The 19,194-nt window shown below is 46.6% G+C and overlaps 1 protein-coding gene across 1 annotated transcript in view; it reads right to left on the reverse strand.

The window, feature by feature from the left end:
• Positions 1–16,169, reverse strand: part of FBN2 (fibrillin 2) — a 1,174,837-nt gene extending 1,158,668 nt beyond the window's left edge. The window contains exons 1-2 of the mRNA XM_078675609.1: positions 15,813–16,169; positions 13,797–13,879 (exon numbers count right to left, since the gene is read on the reverse strand). Coding sequence (XP_078531735.1) covers positions 13,797–13,879; positions 15,813–16,003 — 274 coding nt within the window. The 5' untranslated portion in view covers positions 16,004–16,169. The remainder of the gene's footprint in view (positions 1–13,796; positions 13,880–15,812) is intronic.
• Positions 16,170–19,194: the final 3,025 nt, after the last annotated feature.

Raw genomic sequence — 19,194 nt, forward strand, 5'->3', positions numbered from 1 at the left:
TGTATGGGAGAGTATGTGGGCAAGTGAGTAGCTGTATGGGTGAATATGTGGGTGGGTAACTAGCTGTATGGGTGAATGATTGGGTGTGTGAATGGCTGTATAGGTGAGTGAATGACTGTGTGAGGGGCTGTGGGATGGGTGAGTGGGTGTGGGAATGGCTGTATGGATGACTGAATGTGACAGTGTCTATATGGATCAGTGAACGGGTGTGTAAATGGCTGTATGGGTGTGATTGGCTGTTTGGTTAACTGAGTGGATGTGGGAGTGGCTGTATTGGAGAGCGGCTCTATTGAGAGGATGTATGGGTGAGTGAGTGGGTGTGCGATAGCTGTATTGGTGGGTAAATGGGTGTGAGTGGCTGCATGGGTGAGAAAGTGCCTGTGTGAGTGACTGTATGGTATATTAATATAAACAAAGAGTCAAAGGGAGGGGCCTTAAAGGTAAAATGTATTACGCCATATTTAAATATAAACTCACTGGAAGTACGTTCATAGTATTGGATCAGGGAAGGTAACCAGTGAGGAGAGGTACCAAAATGTAGCGTAATAACAATGTCATTTTGTGTGTGTGTGTGTGAGTGGCTGTATAGGTCTGTGAGTGGTGGTGTGAGTGGTTTTGTGGGTGTGTGAGTGACTGTATGGGTGTGTGAGTGGCTATATGGTTCTCTGAGTGTATGTGAGAGTGGCTGAATGGGTGTGCCAGTGGGTGTATCAGTAGCTGTGTGAGTGACTGGGCCACAAAGGAATGTCACCTGCCCCTTTATCCAACAAGAGTCCATAGTTTTGCACAAAATGTCTACCCAACAATAGTACTTTCTACTGGTTATTTTCTGAGTGCTACCTCATTGGGGAAATGTCTAATGCATATTCTACATTACAGCTGCGTAATGGACCACGAGGAAATGTCCCTGTTGATCTTGTGTGCATTTGGACAATGTGATTGTTCCTAATGCATCTTCCTAGAGAAATGAGTGATAGCATGAATCCTCATATAGAGAAGACGTCGAATCTACAAAGAGGTGAATTTCAACCAAACCAGGGTAAATCCTATTAACTATATAAAGGAGGTGCTTTTTGTTTGATGGCGATGTCCTCATATTCCTCAGCATCAAGAAAGCATTACTAAAATTGGTGGGAAATGTACTGGGGGGGGACTTTTGGTAAGCTGCCCATATTCCTGGCAAAAAGCATGAAGACCTTTGCATACAACAACGGTGGACGGGGAGAGGCCACATGGGCGGAGCTTCTGGTTTTTCGGCACTTGCTTTGTGGGGCTCAACTGTCTGGATGTGCTGCTGTTGGTGCCTGTGCGGGGGTTGCTGCCCACAGGTTGGAGCCAAGCAGAGCTAAAGCGTTCAAAGTATGCTCACCTCAGCCAAGCAGGTGCACATACACTTCTATATTGATAATATCTTTGATCCTGGAAATATTATTGCAGCTGCTGGCTAGCAAGGAAAATCAAAGCTACCCGCTGCCAATGTTAGTGAGTCTGTCTCTGGCTAATCAGACCCAAGTTGTCAGTGCATTGAGGCAGGCACCTTTCTGGAAAAAGAAGAGGCAAGGCACCACTACTGGATCCATGTGGGGCTGTGGGCACCAGCTGTTCCCGATCCAGAATTGTTGGACAACAATAAGTCCAATAGGGTACAAGCTTCTTGTCTTTGAATTGATTTGCCTGTGTGGCCACGGAGCAGAGTTTCTTTTATTATAGTTGTGGCCTAAGTATGTATGAATAGTAATCCAAGCATGTATTCTCAGTATCGTTCTTCAAGAAAAGTAGTGCATACTCGTAACAGTCACTACAGATTGCGCTCCCAGTGGAATTGCAGAGAAAACCGACTATTAATATATGCCCCCGGGACTTGGGGCACCTGGGGGTTGAAAGACAAACAAGTATGGGAGATCAAGCTTGTTTTTTTTGCCACAATTTTCCAAATTCATGACAATTTTTACTGAGAAAATCTTTTCAAAAATGCTTTTTGGCACTGGCAGAGTCCCTGGGGGATCCCAATACCAGGCCTAGTGGCTCATGATATTCCTACCCTGCCCCCTTCTCTTTTTTTAACGTATTTTTTTAGGGACTCTTCTGAGTCCGAGTCCCAAGTTGGCTGTCAACACTGCCTGGTTGAAGTGATGGGAGCCAATCAGATCTCTGCATGAGATCAGCAAGATGCCCAAAGGGACCATGCCTCTAGATATGCAAATTTGGTTTTCCTTTAATATCTCCAAAACAACTGAAGTGATTTACATCAAATAACAAAAAGGCGTTTATCTAGACTAAGAGCTAGCTTTCTGCCAACTTTGGTGTAATGTCATTCAGCAGTTTGGGCTGTAGCCATGATCAAAATCCCAATGGGAAATAACATGGCAAAGGCACTTTTTTTGACTCCCCACCTTTTTCTCAGCCCCTGTTTGACGGATCACCCCAAAACTTTCCATGCAGAGTTAGAATCAGGTGGGCACTGTGTTTGGAAAATTTCATGAAGAGTCGTCAAACTGTGCCACGGTTATAAGTAAGTCAAAAAATGCCTTTCCTTTGGAAACTAGGTCCTAACTATAAATACCTACAGACGATCAAGTGTTTTCTAAATGCGAACATATGAGTTGGAAGAATACGCTTTTATTGAACAATATTGGGTAAGCCCACTTGGGCAGATTTCGCCTCAGGTTATTGTGTTTTGTGGCTGCTTAACAATTTTCCATAAAAATTGTTTAATAATTGTTAAAAATGTCACAATTTTTCTACTTAATAGTGTTGCAGTCTTGAATTTTGTATACAGGTGACAATTTAATTGTAATGTCATAAATAAGTTAGTCCACTAGGGCAGGACTCCACCAATACTTTTGGTTGTTCTTTGTTGTGGTTTTTGTCTATTAACTATGACCATAAAAGTGTAACCATTTGGGGTTTTAAATTATATATGTGACACCTAAAGAATATATATTTAGCTTTATTGCTGCAAAACAATAACTTTAATGTAATTACCCATTTATTATTGATCGGTTTACAATTTCTTGATTCAATATGTTTTCGCATCAAAAAACTACAAGTCTGTGTTCACATTTTTCTAGTTTGTAGTTCACATGTGACACGATTAGACACACTGTTAAAAATGGCAGAAAAACTTTATTGATTTGTTAGTGAGCAAGACAAACTGCGTCTTACATTAACTGCTGACATTAACCACTTGGCTGCTAAGGCACATGATGCACTTCCATTGACTTTCCATTGAAATCAATGGAAACTCCATGACGAGTTACCCTTGTCATTAGCACTGAAGGGGTTAAAGATTTTTGCGGAAAGACGCGGCTTCGACTCTCCTGTTCGGAAGTGTGGTAATTATATATGTATATATATATATTTATATATATGTATATATATATATATATATATATATATATACACATAGATATGTGTGTATGTGTGTAATATCACCTAGTTAGGATCGTGGTTCCATAGGAAATGTTTTTTTTGGTTTGCTTATATCTTTAGCAACATTTGACTGATCTTCATGAAACTTTAAAAAGAAAGATTCATCTCACCTCCTTCCTGGAAAGCTTTGGGTTGGTTCATTATGCAGAAGCCCAGAAAAAGGGAAGGTCCCAAAATATGTTTTTCCCCATACTTTTTCAATAGTAGGTTTAGACCCAGCTCCAGTCCAAACAGCTGAATGGATTTCAACCATATTTGGCAGAAAGCTAGATCTTGGTCTGGAAAGCATGCTTTTTGCAATTTGGTGATGCACACATTCTGTATTTTTTTAGCAAAAGAGACTCACAAAATTGTATATTTCATGCCAGGGAAGATCAGCAACTGATTTGCAGATCTGCATGCTCAATCATTGGCTAACTGCAACATCACGGAAAAGTTGCTGCCATGTTATGACTTGAGGACTCGTTTGTGGTCTGATTTGACCCCTTTGGGTGGGTCCCCTCTTGGGACCCCTTCCTACCCACAAGGTCTTACACCTACAAGAGGGCCTGGGGGAAATAATATTTTTGACCAAATGTGCATCAGTTCCCCAAAACAACTATGCTTACCACACAAGGATACAAACAATACCTAAAATAAAACCTTATATATCAAATCTACAAAAAAACATTTCCTATTTAGGAAAACGAACCTCGCCCAGTCTGAGGTGGCATGCTTCATCATCGGCCCCTCCTCACACAATGAAAATCAAATCAATGCTGTGGGCTACAACTTCCTTATCTCAACCACCGGCAGGAAACTGAAGTAGCTCTTAGGAGTATTTTGATTGACTCAGTGTATTGTATTGTATTGTAATTGCATTTATATAGCGCTTACTACCCCTGACGAGGCGTCGAAGGGCTTTTTCGCGAGTAGAACGCTACTCCGGGACCCATAGAGGATTAATGTTGAATTAGTATAGTGAAACATGCAAGAACATTTTAAGCGGTGGATAGGTTAGTCAGTTATTTGGATTTGGAATGATAGCCGAAGGATAGAGGAGGACAAAGGTTTGTATTTATGTAGCGCTTGTTGACGCACGCTATTCAGGAAGCCTACAAAGGATTAGTGGTGAATTAATATGATGAAATATGAAGCAATTTCAGTGGTGGATATTAGTCAGTTACTTGGAGTAAGAAGGGTAGCGGAAGAATAAAAGGGGAAGAAAGATTTGCATTCATATAGCACTTGTTACCCCTAATGGGTGTTGAATCGCTTTTCTGGCGAGTAGCACGCCACTCTGGAACCTATAAAGGATTACTGTTGAAAATTGGTATAGTAAAAAAAAAAATGAAGTAATTTGAGTAGTGGATATGTTATTCAGTTATTTGGGTAGTATATTAGTATAGTTTAATATGGAATTTGAGAAGTGAACATGTTCGTCTGTCAATTTCGATTGAAAAGGATAGTGGAGGGATAAAAGAGTGAAAGCATTTTTTTTTTTTTAGGTCTTAGCAATAGGAGGAGGCTTTTGGGTGAGTAAAAAGGAGTTTGGGGTATTGCTAAATGAGAAAAAGGGCAGCATTTCTGGCCCTAGTCCCGACCAGTCTCGAACAGGCTCAAACAGGGAACTACCCTTGTCCTCTCCACCCTTAGCCTCGATGCCTGGGCTGAGACGCCCTAAGCCTGGCCTTTTTTATAGCCCTAGTAATCAGGTGACCCCTTCAGCCAATGGGAACCCTAGCCCTAACACTATTCAATCACAACACTAGCCCTAAAATCTAGATCCAATAGGAGACCAGGACCTTACTGCCAATCTTAGCCCTAGTCCAAGCACCCAATCAGTTTAAAAACCCTGATCTCTACGTCCAATAAAGGCCTTAGCCCTACCAGTAGTCCCAACCCAAGTCCAAGCAGCCAATGGTACAGGTAGCCCTAGTCCCTACTTCCAAAAGAAAACCTAACCCTACTCTTAGTCCAAAACTAGTCCAACAACCAATCACACAAGAAGCCCTAAATAGCTACTTCTGAATTAAAGGTCCAACCCTAGCCCTAGTCCCACCCTACTCCCAACAACCAATAACATAGGAAGCCCTTGTCCCTACTTCCAATAGAAATCCTAACCCTAGCCCTAGTCCCAACCCTATAATGATTGAATCACAGACCCAGAAACCAATCAGAACCCTCAAATACCCAACCAATGAGGACATTAACCCTAACCCAATAGAAACACCAGATACAACCACCAATCAGTGTACACATGTGCCAACCACTAGCAGACCATATAAGGTCCCAGCGACCTCAGACAAGGTTTGCTGGCCAGGGAGTTGGAAGCTGCTTCTCCTGTTCAGAATCTCCTAGGAGACAGACAGGCTCAATCCACACTTTGGACTTCTGCAGGTAAAGGCTTCACTAACTCGAAATCTAACAATACTGTTTGAATAAAACTTTACTCCCCCTGCTGGCCAAAAAACGAAGTGCACAGGCCCCAGTAAATACAGTTTAAACAGCTCACAGAAACAACCTCTGATGTAGAATATCCCTGTTGCTGGGGGGGGGGGGGCAAGGGGGCTGGCCTCACTGGCTTGTGCACACAAAATGGTGGCTCTGGGAAAGTGCCATCTTTTATTAAGCGGAGGGAGGACTTCATGGCCTTCCCCTCTCCTCGCTTTACTAACCCCAAGGGACCCCATCCCCCAGAGTCATCTTTCTATTTAAGGGAACGGAGGGCATGCCCCCCCTCCCTGAGCCTTATTAGGCCCCCCTCCCTTTTACTTTATTTAGCAGCGGGGGGATTGGGTCCCCGGGGCCTTTAAGGCTTAGGGAGAGGGCCTTGTGGCACCCCCCTCCTCTTAAAAAATACACCGAGCCCCGGGGGATGAGGTCCACTTCAACAATAGTGGCCCGGGGAAGGAGGCTGTGTGGCCTCCTCCACCTCAAAAACACTCCAGGCCCTTGAGGATGGGGTCCCTGGGCCTGAAAATGGCCTGGGGAGGGAGGCCACACGCCTCTTCACCGTAAATAAAATGGCGGGCCCCGGGTGATGGCCCCAGGCTACCCACCTCCTCCAAAAAATAAACCCATATGTGTTCTGGGGCCCAGTCCACCTCTGGTCGGAAGGGGGAGAGGGTGGGTAATAACAAGTACAGGAGCCTGTGCTTTTTTTCTGCCACGGATCCTCTGCAAATTCACTGCAATTTATTTTTTGAAACAAATTCCTACCCTGACCCCATGTGTCTTTTTTGTTGTTTTTATTTTAGGACTCGGGCTGAGGCCCAGTCCTAAAATGTCTGCCTCCCCTTCCTGGTTGGGGAGCTGGTAGTCAAACAGATCTCAACCTGAGATCCGTTTGGGATCTGTGGAGGCTCCATGTCCCTAGATATACGTTTTTAATCATTTAATTTCTCAAAAACTACAGACGGATTTACATCAAAACACAAAAAGCACTCCTTCTGGACCAAGATCTAGCTTTCTGCCATATATAGTGTAAATCAGTTAAGCAGTTTAGGCTGTAGTTGTGTCTATAGTGCTTATGGAAAAACGAATTGGGAAAACGCATTTTAGGGCCCATTTTTTTTCTCTTCCCCCTCTCAGCAGCTCACCCCAATATGTTCCATGCTTGCACTAGTCAAAAAGTAACACTTCTTTAGATTTGTGGAGCTTTATTAAACTACGCAAAAGTTATTAGCAGCACAAAAGATGCATTCGCTGTGGAATCACGATACTAACTATACCCTGTGGCGATTACTTCTTAGTAATATATAGAGAGAGAAAGAGGGCGAGAGAGAGCAAGAGTGGATGAGCTTCAGGTTGCTTTACCCTCAAACATATTGCTGAGCTCTTGAGACCAAATATCCTATTAATCACACTTCATTTCCACAATGGGGACAACACTAGGGTTGTGTTCGTAGGTACTACAACAGAACAAGTAGGGCCCTAGGATACCAACCTTGTCAGCTGTCTAATTGTTAAGACACCCGCTGCATGTCCCCTTAGCTAGTAAGAGGCAGGCATGGAGGACTCCTCAAGGGACTTTACTCGCAACATTTAGTCATTGCAATCTGTACATAATGCGTCTTTGCGGAATGGAGAGGGAAGGAGAGGTTGCTGAAGAGTTTTTGTTAGATTGAGTCATGCTGTGTTTCCCATGTTTGGGCTAGATGTCCTGAGTGTACAATCACAGAAGGACATGACAGAACCATCCATGAACGGACCTTCATCTCTGTGTGCACGACACCATTTCAAGGTGAAAGGTCTGCACTGGGTTTCCAGGATGGGATTGTATAGCATGTGGAATCCGCCCCAGGGGGAACTTTACAGATCAGAGGTGCATGTCGGTGGTGCCTGATGGCCGTCAGACATTTCCAAGTTAAAGGATCCTTGCAGTTCGCAGCGCAGAAAGCGAATTTTAATATTTGGCAACCCCTGTTACTTGAGCAAGTTATGAACACAACTTGGGAACTGTCATTAATTACTGGTTAACTTCGGAATACTGATTTACTAAACACCCAGAGGTGGTTTTTGCATTCTTCCTTGCAGCTTTGAGCACATGACTTCTAAATCCAATATCCACCGAACATCGTCCAACTCACTTTGACCAAATTGTAACATTTTTCAGTTAACATTGTTACAGCATTTAAAATGATAGGCGATTTACATTGATAAATTATCTTTAACATCAACGTTAATTTACTATTTTTAGACAAAGGGTGCAATCCTTTACCAGTAGATAGCTGAGAGCAGAAAGAGAGGGTTTAAACCACTACTTCTAGCCCCTCTCTGCCTTCGGGTTTTGTTATATTCTGGTACTTGTTTGTTGTACATGTTGATGCTGGGGCGCTGCCATATTTTGAAAAGGCAGAATTGTGCTGCCCTCCAGCGAATGTATATTATAACATGATTCTAACAATTCCCATATGTGCTCTAAATATCGTGTTATTCTGTGCTGCTCTGTAGGCTAGATTGAGTTTTAACTCTGCATGGGTCTAAAGGAAGCTGTTTGTACAGAGTCAACATGAAGCCACAGAGGGCTCGCCTGACTGGCAGAGAGAGAGAGAAATGTGCATTAAACGAGATGAGATTCAACAAGTGGGTGCGGTGACCAGTTTGTATTTCCGAAGAGTAGAGTGACAGTTGACACACAGAGTGGCACAGGCGTGGCCCGTGCTGGTAAGAGCAGTGAGGTGGGGGGGAGTCGACAGACGACAACGATGTAAACCTAAATTTTTTTACATGAAAACCACATACCTCTGTGCATGCCATATAGCTGAACCTGCAATGCGACGAGCACAAGGTGAGTCTTTTTTTTATTTTAAGTTTACCGGGTTGCCTGTTAACTCCCCCCGTAACCCGCCTCGACCCCACCGCTCCTACCTGCACGGGCCGCATCTAGAGTGGCGGTATGAAAGGTAGATTGAGTGCAAAAACACGGTGTGCACTTCTGGAAGACAGGCTTGTTGCAGAGGTATAGTATGCAGTGTGGAAGGATAGAGGGTGTATATTATCACAGTGTACATTTTAGGAAGACACGGTGTGCTAGCACACTTTGCAGTTTTTGTGGACAGGAACATTGTGTACCAGTGAGAGGCACTATAGGATAGAAAAAGCCTGGAAGCAGAGTGAGGGTCAGGTGGAAGAGTAAATGGATTCATTACATCATGCAGTCTTCTTGGAGGATAGGCTGTAAAATGTGACTGCAAAGTGTGTGTGTGTATGTCTATGTGTGTGCGGTGGCACAGTGGGAGGTCTGAATGGTAAACTGGTATGTGCATGTGTGATAGAAAAATGTAAGGTTCAGAAAGACACGGATTGAATGTGGATGTATCCCTGTGCATGTGTGATGCATAAAGAGTGTCGAACACATCACCTCATCCCTACTAGCAGAACCTCGCCACCATCGATCTCCAACCCACTCAGCAGGACACACTATTGACCCCATCTTCTCCATAAGCAACATCTCTGTCGGCCACACCTCCGAGCTACATTGGACTAACCACCACTGCGTCCACTTCTCCTTCACCAAACCCACCATACACCACCACGCCAACTGCCATTCTTGCAGATGCTGGCACAAAGTCACAGAACACCAGTTCACCAACTCCCTCAGCAAAACCCCACCTCCGACATCCACGTATGAAACGCCTCAGAACGCAACGTCCACTGTTGGATCTCCAACTGTGCTGACACACTGGCCCCCCTCAGGAAGCCCTCAGGCAAGCAGCCCTGCAAGAAAGACAGCTGGTTCTCTCCCACCCTCCAAGAATCCAGGCGCACCTGCAGATGGCTCGAGAAAAGATGGAGGAGCAGCCAGATCTTGGCAGACCACGCATCCTTCAAAACCGCCATCACCCCACACCACCACTTCATCAGAATAACAAAGAAAACAGCCAAACAGGAACCCATCAACTCTAACGCACACAACAGCAAAGAACTCTTCACCATGGTCAAAGAATTCACTAAAACCAGCATGGTGACAACAGACATTCCCCCCTCTTAAGAGCTCTGAGACAGCCTCCTCACCTTCTCACACTGTAGGATCAAGGAGATCTATGACAGCTTCGCAACCCAAGACCCACCCACCACACCGCAACCTCCGCACCCAATGGCACCAGACCCCAGCAGACCCTACCCAACTGGACCACCCTCACCTCAGTCAACACCCTCAGGATCATGAAGAGCATCCACTTCGGATCCCCCTTGGATCCCTGCCCTTACCACATCATCAACAGAGCAGGAACCTCCATCACCCCCGAACTCTTTCACACCATTAACTGTTCCACTGAGACCGCCACCTTTCCTTGAAGACTGGAAACATGCAGAGATCAACCCCCTGCTAAAGAAACCCTCTGCCAACCCAACGGATCTTAAGACCTACAGACCCATCTCTCTGCTCCCCTTCCCAGCCAAAGTCATACAGAAGGCCATCAACGCCCAACTCTCTGAGTTCATTGAAATGAAACACATCCTGGACCTCTCCCAGTCGGGCTTCAGATGCAAACACAGTACAGAGACTGCGCTGCTTGCCACCACAGACAACATTTGTGCCCTACTCGACCAAAGTAAAACTGCAGCCCTCATCCTCCTTTTGGACTTCTCGGCTGCCTTCAACACTGTCTCCCATCATACCCTCTGCGCAGTACTCCACGACACCGGCATCCGCGACAAAGCCCTAGAATGGATCCGCTTCTTCCTCACCACCGAACACAGAGAGTCAGACTTCCACCATTCCACTCAGAACTCACTCAGATCAGCTGTGGAGAGCCCAAGGGATCTAGCCTGAGCCCTACCCTCTTCAACTTCTACATTTATTCAAAGTTTTATATAGCGCGAATAAGATCTTTGCAGATATCAGAGCGCTTCACAGAGACAGGGGGTAGTGGCAACAGGAGGGTGACTAAACAGACTATTGGGTACAATATAATAGTCAGTAGCATAATAGGATAGCAGTCATGTACAGATAAAATACCAATAAACAATCAGGTAACCAGTAATATAAGACGGCGCAAAGTCTTTGATCCAGCTACAATAGAGTTCAGGTGAACTTTGGCTATAGGGATGGCTTATACCACTTTCTTAGAATTACAGAGAACAAGGGGTAGGGGCACCAAGAGGGTGATTCAACAAACTAATGTGTACAATATAGTAGTCGGTAGTAAGTGAGTAGCATAATAGGATCGCAATCATGTAAGAATATAATACCAATAGACAATCAGGTAACCAATGATACAAAAGCGGTGCAAAGTCTCTGATCCAACAACAGTAAAGTTCAGGTGAACTTGGCCATAAGGATGGCTTTCACCTCTTTCTTGAAGAATGCAGTGGAGGAGATAAGCCTGGTTTCAGGAGGGAGTGCATTCCAGATCCTGGGTGCCATTCCTGAGAAGGAGCGTTTGTATGTTTTTTCCTTCCGGAATCTACGAGGTTTCAGGAGTAGGCTTTTTGTACTTCTATTGGTTCTCGAACCTCCTAATATAGTCAACTTTTGAGTGAGGTAGTTGGGTGGGAAGAAGGGTTTAAGTTTCCTCAATGTGTTGATTTGGAAATTAGCTCCTTTCGTTGCTTTGCTAATGTGCTGTTGCATGTTGAGCTTGGCGTCAAGTGTGATGCCTAAGGATTTAGCAGAATCCACGATGGTGGGTTGGACATTGAGTGCTGTTAGGTGATTGAGCCAGATTTGGGTGGTGGTAATTTTCGCAGGAGGTGAGATCAGAAGGAACTCAGTTTTCAGAGCATTTAGTTTGAGGTGATTATTGGCCAACCACGATTGGGTGTTTCTAAGTGTGGAGTTCAGAAGTTTGATATCTTCCGGGGATTGTAGCTTTAGGTAAAGTTGAGTGTCATCGGCGTACATATGGAGGTGTACATTGGATGCTTGGAGCAAGGTGGCGAGTGGTTCCATGACGAGGTTGAACAGTGTGGGGGAAAGGGAAGATCCTTGTGGGACGCCTAAATCTACTGGCACAGGTAAGGACAGCACATTGTTGATCTTGAACTTCTGAGACCGGTTATGTAGGAAGGAAGTGAACCATTTGAGAACAGTCCCGGATAAACCCATTCTAGTGTTTAGCAGCTCCAGTAGGTTCTCATGTTTGACCGTGTCAAATGCTGAGGAGAGATCAAGAAGGATGAGGAGGCAGGAATCATTGCGATCAAGGATTTGGAGGGCGTCATCAATTATGTGCGTCATAGCCGTTTCCGTGCTGTGTTTCGCTCGGAAGCCTGATTGATGAGGGTTGAGGAGGTCAAACTGGTCAATGTGTTTTGTTAGTTGGAGTTGTACACATTTTTCCAGCAGTTTGGCCAAGGTGGGGATATTGGTGATAGGGCGGTAATTGTTTAGGTCAGACGGGTCAGCTGTAGGTTTCTTGAGTATAGGCGTGACTTGCCCCACCTTGAGGGAGTCTGGGATGAGACCTTGTTGAAGGGAGCTGTTGATGATTTTAGTCCAAAGTGGGAGGAGCAGGCCCGCTTGCAGCCGTTGTCAGAAGCCACAGACTCAACATCGTCTCCTATGCCGATGACACCCAGCTGATTCTCTCCCTCACAGACGTACACACAGCTGTCAAGAGCAACTTCCACAACGGGATGAAGAAAGACGCCACCTGGATGAAGGACAGCTGCCTCAAGCTCAACTCAGACAAGACCAAAGTCCTTATTCTGGGCTCAACCCCTTCCACATGGAAGGACTCCTGGTGGCCCGCAGCGGTCTAAGCCCCTCCACACCCACAGACCATGCATGTAACCATGCCATAATTCTGGACTCCTTGCTCTCAATGAACCACCAGATCAACGCTGTCTCGTCCTCCTGCTTCCACATGTCTACCTGCTTCGTATGATCGTCAAGTGGATCCCCACCGAGTCCATGAAAACGGTCACCCATGCACTCGGCAGCAGCAGACTCAACTACGGCAACGCACTCTATGCCAGCACCACCCGAAAAACTCCTAAAGAAACTGCAGAACATCCAGACCTCCTCTACCAGAATCATCGTGAACATAGCTGTAACCACATCAGTGGTCACGTTAGATACCTCCATTGAGTCCCGTTCAGCAAAAGAATTACATTCAAGCTCATCCAACACCCCTACAATGCAGGACCTGCTTACCTTAACCACCACCTCTCCTTTTACACTCCCACCAGATATCTACGCTCCGCCCAACTGACCCTTGCCCCCATCTCACAGCTAGAACAAGATCCTTCTCCTACCTCGCTGAGATGACCTGGAAATCCCTGTCTCTACATCTCGGGCAATCACTGTTTCTGCCTCAATTCAGGAAGGACCTCAAGACCTGCCTCTTCGACGGAACTGCAGAACCTCCATCACCCCCACCCCACCCCCCAACCAGTGCCTTGAGACCCTAATGGGTGAGTAGTCGCACTTTACAAGAATGCTGATTGACTGATTGATTGAGTGTGAGGTTCTGAACGGGTGAGTGTGTTAATATGACGTTGAAGAGAGAGGACTCCTAAGGACTGAGTGAGTTTTTGTGTTGACAGTATAGAGGAAGATTCTGGGGGTCTGCCAGTGAGGTTAAAGGGAATGATTGTGCAGTAGCACACTATTGACTTCGTAAAGATTGTTAGAGAATACGAACTTGGAAGCAGAGCTTTTTCAATCCAGGAAGTGCAAAAACTGACTGCTGATGGTTGCAGGATACTCACTTGGTTAGCAATGAACATATATGCACCCATACTGGGTGAGAGAGAAATGATTTCAAACTTTGAGCACACCACATCTCACAAACCCATATGCTGCATGGATGTGTTGCCTTGTTTTTGAAAAGGGCAAGTATCACCTCAGACGTGCAAAGTGCTCTTTCTCCTCATCCCCGATATACCTCCCAGTATGAGTGAAAATGCGATATAAAAGAGGGGCGGGCACTTACGGACAATGCACTGGTTTCCTCCGGGAAGGGTTTTCCATCCTGGACAACAGTACGAGTGGAATCGAGAGCCGCACACATTTGGCCTGTTCGAAATATAAACAAACATAACATAAACGTGTGAAAGCAAATGCATTTTAAGCACCTCACTATTTGCTAATATGTATGATTATATCCCAGGTGGTACAGGAAAAAATCAACTAAAAGGAAGCACATACACACTCCTTCTCTCATACTGTCCATAAACAATAGGCAGAGAGCGCGCTCTTTGAAACTTCCAACAATCTTCCACAAACTTATCATGTGAAATGAGAAAAAAGCTTTCTGCTCATGTGATGACAAGAGGCATGTTATGTCCAACAATTGACAGCCTGCCTGCCCTTTCAGGTCATGGAGTCCGCCCTTTCTTCTCGTTGATTTAACCTTGGACAGATGCGCTCTGGGAATACACTTTTAAGGTAATGTGTCAAGGAAAAGATCAAACCGTTCACGTAACTTTTACACAAGTATAAAATGTGGCGCGAGAGCTCGCCCGCTCCGGCGGCTAAATTTAGCTCCAGCTGCAGTCGCCCCAAACTGTTTACTTTAAACACTAAAGCCATTCAGACGGTGTAGATTTATTTCAGATAAGCACAGCTGCCTAGTTCACGGAGAGGGTAGGGTGCTGGGGTTTGCTGGGCAGATTCAGGGCAATTCCATAGGAAACGAACACAGGAAAAAGCCACCGAGGAAAGGACTTCGTGTTTGGGATAATGGGTGAAGAAGCAGGTAAGGGGTGAGGGTGCGGTGATTCCAGAGTAAGGGACGGAGAGAAGGGCAGAGGAAGCACTTTCAGTGGGAGTGCAGAAACGAGAGAAGAGGGGAAAGGGGGTAGATGGGTGAGAGGCAATGAACCAAGAGGAGGAAGCAAGGAGATTAATAGAGCGGAAATATGAAACTACCTGGAGAAGCTATGGACATTAAAAGGGGTGATTTGTGGTGGGAAATGTCTGTGCAAAGGATACGAAAGAATAGTTTTATGAGCACGTTCAAATAAGTGTTGCGACAGTTGCCACATTGCATCCCCAAGAGGACACACAGGTAAGGAAAGAGAAACTGAGGACCAATAAACCACCAAATCCGTGGAAACAGACATACCAGGGACTTAACGCAGGCCCGTGCAGCCCCTGCAGTACAGTCCCCCTCCACCCATCCGTCGGGGGGACAACCCTTCAGGGGACCCCAATAAGTCACAGGCATGTGAGTTATGGGAGACAAAATGTCCCCCTCTTCACATTTTGCAATGGGGGCAATCATTTTACACTACGCCACTGCCCGTACTTATGTTTGAAAACCGCATAATACGGTGGTCTACCCTCGATGTTGCGTTGTGGTTGTACATCCACAATGAATGACGGAAATGATGTCATAGCGCTGACAACAAACAGAATAGTCTCCAGGCGCTTCTTTGAGGATGGAAAGGAGATGCTGCAGATTTCAAGACTAGGGAGCACGCGGTTCCTCATATGATAGATTCACATCTCCATGCAAAGCGCAGCAGGAAATGTCACCCAGTGCGGAGGAGGGAGGTGGGAGTGAAAGCTTAGCTGATGCGGTGAAGAGAGTGCTGCACCAGGTGGGATGGATTCGAATATATTCACAAGAGCAAATAGTTCATCCGATTAGCGGGGACACGAGAGGTCGAGGACGCAACTGGCATACTGTATGCAAGAGGAAATACACTTTAAAGTGGCCACAATACACACGGTACGCATTTAGGGAGTTTTCACCTGCACGGGAGGGAAGCCAGCGTGATGCCGGAGTGTTATCGCGTCCCTCTCCTGTCACACTCCAAATCACGTTCACGTGCTGTACTCGGCATGAGGGTGGGCCCGCGAACCCCAGTGCCCCAGCCAACTTGTAAGACTTCAAACGGGGCAGGGCTCATGCGCCCTCGTTACGGCCGGGATTGTGGTGAGCTCTTGCAGGGGCGGAAAAAACACTCATGCACTGGAAACCCAAGACGGCTCTGATACCTACCCCCTGAGTGCGTCCTGCTGCCCCCGTCTCCGGACCCGGCTGGCGGCGGCTCCCCCATCCTGTGCCTCCAGGACGCTTGACTTCCCTTCTCCGGTGTACGGGGGCTGCTGCCCGGTGGCCCCCATCAGCGCGCACCCCAGCAGCATCAGCAGCATCCTGGGAGACGAGAGGCCAGGCTCCCGCGGGGGCATGGCTGGAGGGAGGGGAGCAGGCTATCCCTGCCGCTGTGTCCCGAGCGAGCACTATGCACAGCTGGATAGAGAGGGGAATAGAGTCCGGGGTCCTCCCTGCACCTGGAGGCTGCAGCCCCCCAATCCAGGCTCTGCGCTGTTCGCCGGGAGGTGATGCTCCGTGAATCCGATGCTCGCAGCCCGGAACAGATGCGTGCAGATGCAGGAGTCAGGCAGCGAGCAGCGGCCGCTGAGTGCAGTGCGACGCCTGTGAGAGCAAGCGGTGGGAGCAGCGTGCCGGAGCGGGAGAGGGGCAGTGCCAGAGCCGCAGCGGGGTGGACTTATGAGGCCACTACTGGGGCTCTGGCTGCAGCTCCCGCACACGGGGGCGGGGAAGGGACGATTCACTCAACCTCCTCCCAAACCTCCCTCCCGCCCACACAGGCGCCGCCTCAAGGTGGGCACGGTGCGTGCCCAGTTTGGCAGACGCCACAGACCGCTTTTTTTCTCACCATGTGTGGACGCCTTCGTATTTTGGGGAGTTTCTAAAGCGATTTCCAACTCTTATCGAAGCGTAATGATTTCTTCACTTTCTTCAAGTTACAAATAAGTTACAGTCAATTTGAGCGCATTAAGACGCGTCTTTATTTTCATTTGCCACCCATTTGTCTCAAATTTTATTCACAGTTGCATTCACTCTCAACTCGGTAGTGGGCGAGATCTCTAACTGTTCCGTCACGATCTCAAGTGCAGCGTGTTCATGTAGCTAGGAAATGTGAGGAGTTTGTATCGACATTTTCAATTTACACAGACAGACTACATAAAACACAAAGGCCACCGGACCCAAGTTACTGTGGTGCAGGAGTGGCGCTTACATTTTCTACACTGAATACATGTTTAGGCACCTGGTTCTGCACGAGCCCATGCAATCTTTTGACAGACACCTTCAAAGGAGCCTTTATACATCAAATTATATGCAGTCATTTCTAAGCAGCGGTTGAAGTGTATATAAAGAAGTGCAGGAGAGAACTGTGATCCTATGTGCGATGGGGGCGGGTCAGCATTAGTGGGGCCATGGGTGTGGCTAAAAACAAGTTTGCTTATTTATAGTGCTAGAGGTCCCAGCCTGAGAGCACAGTGAATATGCAAGTCATTGTTTTAAAATTGTATTACATACAGTATCAGATAGACTACTTCACCATGTGCAAAAAGATCTAGGGGGCAGATCTACAAGAAAGTGCAGAAGCGCGGCACCGCAAGCCCTTTGGCTGTGCCACACTGCACCACTTTCAGAGCACAGGAATGCAACATATCTGCAATGATATGTTGCATTCCTCCGCTCTCCCCTGCGCTGGCGCTGAAACAGCTGCCATGCACCGGCTCAGGCACCCTTGCACCATGGTGCAACGATGCCTGCGCCACAGGGAGATTGCTTTTGTGAAGGAAGGGGCACCCTTCCTGCACAAAAGCAATCACTGCAGGCATTTTCCTCTTTTAACGCGTGCTGTAGAATGTAGCACGCATTGAAAGAGGAAAAAACAAGGAGAAATGAAAACATTTCGCTTCGTTTTGCTTGGCTACGCCACCCCTATGGTGGCGCAGCAAACTGATGCATTTCCAGGTTTATGATTTCTCACAAATCTGGAAATGCATCAGTGGACATGGGTGTTGCGTGTGAACACCCACAGCAACACCCATGTCCCGCCCCTAATACGCAAAGTGTTGCGTGAACAGGGGGCGATATTTACAAGCACAGGTTAAGACACGCAGGGTGACTTTGCCTGTGCTTGTAAATATCCCTTAGCAGGCTGCGCCACCGGTGCATCACGCTACGTGATGCACCGGCAGCGCATTGGGCTTGTAAATCTGCCCCTTAGTGTTTAAAATAAGGCAAGTGTTATGTCTGCGCCGGTGACACAGGGCACAGACAAGTAATACCGATTGCACAGGGAGCCTGATTGTGACTGCGCTGTAAGTGCTGTGATGAGTGTGCAGTGCACAAGGCTTAGGCCGCAATGAATGAGACACACACGGAGCGTGATGATCAGTAGTGCTCTTGTGCCGCAGCTCTGATACCGGACGCACGCGCACAAGCCTTTCTTTACTGTTACCCGCCCTACGTGGGTTAAACCATTAAAGTTATGTATGTGGGGAAAGTAGGGAGTTGCCCCCGCAGATTCACACCCAGATGGCCACACCCTCTTACAAGTATCGTGATGAATGAAACAGCATTCCTTCCAAATTCATGGGTTTATAGGCAATAACAGTTCTCACTTTTGAATAAACAATGCAAACAGTTCAGTTCATTTAGCATCATCAGGTGATTGTTTAACAGTGATAGTCTCTTAACCTGCTGGACGGCTCAGGGTTCATTCTCAGTCGGTACTGAGTGCGACTTTCTCTCCCATCACTGTTTTCTTCAGTACTCATGGGAATTTCCGATGACCCCGGCCTAACTTCTGGGGATCTTGGCAACACCTCTGTACCATCCAATGCTAGCATCTCAGGGCCACCTTCCCACCAGTCCTCCCAGACTCGGTCAAGTGAGACTTCCTACAGAGGATCACTCTCTCGGGGAGGACCCCCATGATACTTCTTGAATGCTGAGATATTCCTAGTGAGCAGTTCCATACCTCTCTTGACAGTAACCTGTATATTACAAATTTTGACAATGCACCAGGGATCTTTCTCAAACGGCAGACGAAATTTTTGCCAGGATGCCGGTCTTTTGACAAGTACCATGTCCCCTTCGTGGAGTTGAGAGGATTCCGCCAGATGCCGACCACTGACTTGATCGTTGGACGTTTTTCTCCAACATTCCACTGCCTTTTCATTCACCTCCTCGGGGACCCATCGTGGGTGATGGGGAATGGAATAACTCAACACTCACCACATTGATAAGTATCCTGGAGCACGACCAGTGGTGGTGTGAGGGGTCTGCCGGTAATCCCTTAAGAAGGAATATATGGATTGTTCCACAGAGTCACCGTTGACGCTGCTATGCGTATCTCTTTATTCAAAGTTGGCATGTAGCGTTCTGTCTTTCCATTTGCTTGCGGCCACTTTGGGGTTATCTTCCTATGCAAAACTCCTAAGGATGTCATATACAATGCAAACTCCTGCCCCTAAAATGGCAGCCCATTGTCTGTCCTGATTTTCTTAATTAAACCATGGGTGTCCATCACCTTTTCCAGTTTTGGAATTACTTAGTT

The sequence above is a fragment of the Lissotriton helveticus genome, chromosome 2_1, assembly GCF_964261635.1.
Source record: "Lissotriton helveticus chromosome 2_1, aLisHel1.1, whole genome shotgun sequence".
NCBI lineage: Eukaryota > Metazoa > Chordata > Amphibia > Caudata > Salamandridae > Lissotriton > Lissotriton helveticus.